General features: G+C 35.6%; 1 protein-coding gene and 1 long non-coding RNA gene across 2 annotated transcripts in view; both read left to right on the top strand.

The window, feature by feature from the left end:
• The window catches only part of LOC107614746 (dentin sialophosphoprotein), a gene marked incomplete in the record, with an annotated part of 8,555 nt that overhangs the window by 1,001 nt on the left and 4,571 nt on the right, over positions 1-2,983 (top strand). Inside the window, 4 exon segments of the mRNA XM_021111394.1 lie at positions 57-283; positions 1,167-1,234; positions 2,387-2,458; positions 2,557-2,906. Of these exon segments, the coding sequence (XP_020967053.1) occupies positions 57-283; positions 1,167-1,234; positions 2,387-2,458; positions 2,557-2,906 (717 nt within the window).
• LOC110266540 lies at positions 1,241-2,196 on the top strand. Its single transcript, XR_002353949.1, has 2 exons — positions 1,241-1,441; positions 1,573-2,196. It is a non-coding gene; the product is annotated as an uncharacterized LOC110266540 (long non-coding RNA).

Genomic DNA, 2,983 nt, shown 5'->3' with positions numbered 1-2,983 from the left:
CATTGAATCAATTTTGGATCTGTAGCTTAAAAGGAATGTGGTTGTGTTTGTACCAGATTATTGATGTTGGTGGAAAGGAATTCAGGTTTACATGGTCAAGGGAATTTGGTGACCTTTGTGATATTTATGAGGAGCGGCAGAGTGGTGAAGATGGAAATGGTTTGTTTGTTGAATCTGGCTCTGCATGGCGCAAGCTGAACGTGCAGCGAATCCTGGATGAGTCAACTAAAAATCATCTCAAAATGCGGTCAGTCGAAGCCGACAAGAAGTCAAAGCAACGGAAGTATGTAACTGTTATTGATGATATGCCTTACTTATCATTATACATCCATATGATGCACTCTTCGTCTACGTAACCCTTGTTTTTGTCTTTTGCTTTGCCTTTGTTATTATCTTACAATCTTTTTCTCTATTTTCTTTAAAATTTGTTGCTGCTTGCAGTATGGATGAGCCAGGCATTAATAATAGAAAAAAACTGAAGGTGGAAACTCAGGTGCAGTCGACTTCAGGTGAAGTTGATAATTGAGAGCCGTTAGATGAAAATTTAGTCAAATCAGTCAAATTATCTAACGACTCTCAGTTATCAACTTCACATGAAATCGACTGCACCTGAGTTTTCACCATCTGTTAAATGTTTGTCTTATTTTTTTGAACAATTCATGGAAAGTTTTATGCAAATTTCAAAATTTTGAATGTGTATGAATGCTAATTATTGTATGCGTACACAAGCAATTGAGAATGCATGAATTACAAGCACTTACCAAGGTAGTACAAGTGAAGCTTAGCTTCAATGTCTTGTGGTGAATTCTTTAGATCACATTGTTTAACAAAGGAGTTGTGAATTTTGTACAATATTATGATGAAGTCACATTGTTTAACCAGACAAACATGTGTGTCAGATTACTTGTACTTAGATGGCGGTGTCATGAACAGTGAAAGGAGTTTGTTAATTTTATACAATATTCTGATACAATAAACAATGGCAGCAACATGCAGATAACAATTTTTCTCATTTAATGACGTAAATGAACCATTGATGATGTTATGCTCAGAGATATTACGTCATCACTTTTTAGTACAAGCATTTGATCTGTGGATATCTCTTGCAGTTTATTTATTTATTTTTGGCAAGTTGAAAGTTGATTTATATATGTTCTCTACAACAGAGCCATTGTCTTAGAGCCTGGAAACCCATCTTTGAAGTGCCAGATTAAGCAATTAGCTGCTGTGGAGGGTAACTTTCTTTGACTTCATATACTTTATGTATTAACTTTCCTTATATATATATGGTGCCGTCTATGGTGGCTCTTAATGTTTGGTGGCTAAGCTGGCTACATATGACCCTCCTATCATACATTGACACGTGGAAGGAAATTACCCAGTTGATCCCGTTAATGAATTTCCAAGAACTTTAACATGGTGCGGTAATTTTCTTAACAAGGTGCAGTAATTTTCTTCCTTTGTTTAATTACTTCCATAAAAGAAAGAATAAAATAATAAAGGAAGAAAATAAAAACCACAGATTTCTTCTTCTCGAAAGATTGAATGTGTAATATTTGGAAAAACAATTAGGGTTTGATCCCACTTTAGGGTGGTGGAGAACTTACGACGAAGGCGTGGAAGACCCTCTTTGTTGGTATTGAGATGCGTTCCCGTCGAATTTTGGTCGGGTCATTGAGGTTAGACTTGGCAACTGAGTCGAGGAGCAGGTTCCCAGATTTGCCGCCACTTTCACTACCTTGGAGGTCCAGGAAGAAGAAAACATCATCCGCTACCTCGACGTTGGAAGGATGGTGGTCTCTAGCGACTTGACTCCATAAAAAGGGAGAATAAGAAGAAGATATCACCCCTGCTCCCTTTATTTGATTCTATGATTCTCTGATTTCTTGCTTTAGTTAGAGAAGGGGATTTTTTTTTTGGGGCTTCATTCCAGCCAAGAGTAAAAAAAGAAAGAGAACAACTTATTTTTATTTAAAGAAATGGACATTAAAAATTACACTTATACTTTTTATTTTCTTAAATTTCACTTTTGTCTATACAGTAAAATTTTAAATTACCAACACAGAATTAATGATAAGCAGCATTTCATGTATACAGTAAAAGTTAATTATAATTTGACATAAGACAAGTGTCACTTCTTCATTTAGTGGTCAACCCTTAGTCACCTATAGCCACCATTTTCAAAGCCACCAGAGACATGGCCTATATATATATATATATAAATATATTGTCATTGAGATGAAAATCTTGAAGATTTTATTTCTTTGTGATATTGGGAATGTTTTTCTGCTTATCATTGCTCTATTATGTTAACCGGAAGCCTTAGTTTAATAAGGTTTATACATTGAATCATCCAACTGAAGAGATTTATACTGAACTTGTCCAGCTACACCATGGAAGAACTACAATAAAAAGAAAGAGGCTGCTCTTAAGAAAAGGAAAGTGGAAACTCTTCAAGGTATTAAAATTTAATTGACCTAAGTAGTATTGGAACCTTTCCTACAAGTTTTTGTTTATTTATGTTGTATATCTTTAATCTTTTGAATGTATGTACAGTCGGAGGCCCCCCAAAAACTACCCATAACCCTAAATCTGGATTTACGTCAACAACTACTTCTAAGAGCAAAATTCCTTCCCCTCTTCCATCTCCACCTGATCCATTTGCTGCTGCTTCCTCTCCACTCGGGGCAGTAAATACTTCTAAGGTTAATGATGATGCTGTACCATCACAAATGATGGGTAAGCAAGATACAAATGCAATTCCTGAGAAAGAAATCCCCACCAAGGCAAACAATGCTATGAGGAATTCATTAGGAGGCAAGGGAAATAATGGATCTAAACCAACAGATTTGCAGGGCATGTTGGTTTCTCTTCTCATGGATAAACCTAAAGGAATGAGTTTGAAGGTCTGTGATACATATCGAATATAATATTTTTCTTGCTTGGCCTCTTTCTAGTATCTAATTTTTTGTTAAACTAATTT

Source organism: Arachis ipaensis, chromosome B09 (genome assembly GCF_000816755.2).
Source record: "Arachis ipaensis cultivar K30076 chromosome B09, Araip1.1, whole genome shotgun sequence".
NCBI classification, from domain to species: Eukaryota; Viridiplantae; Streptophyta; class Magnoliopsida; order Fabales; family Fabaceae; genus Arachis; species Arachis ipaensis.
This window is presented reverse-complemented; position numbering and strand designations above follow the sequence as displayed.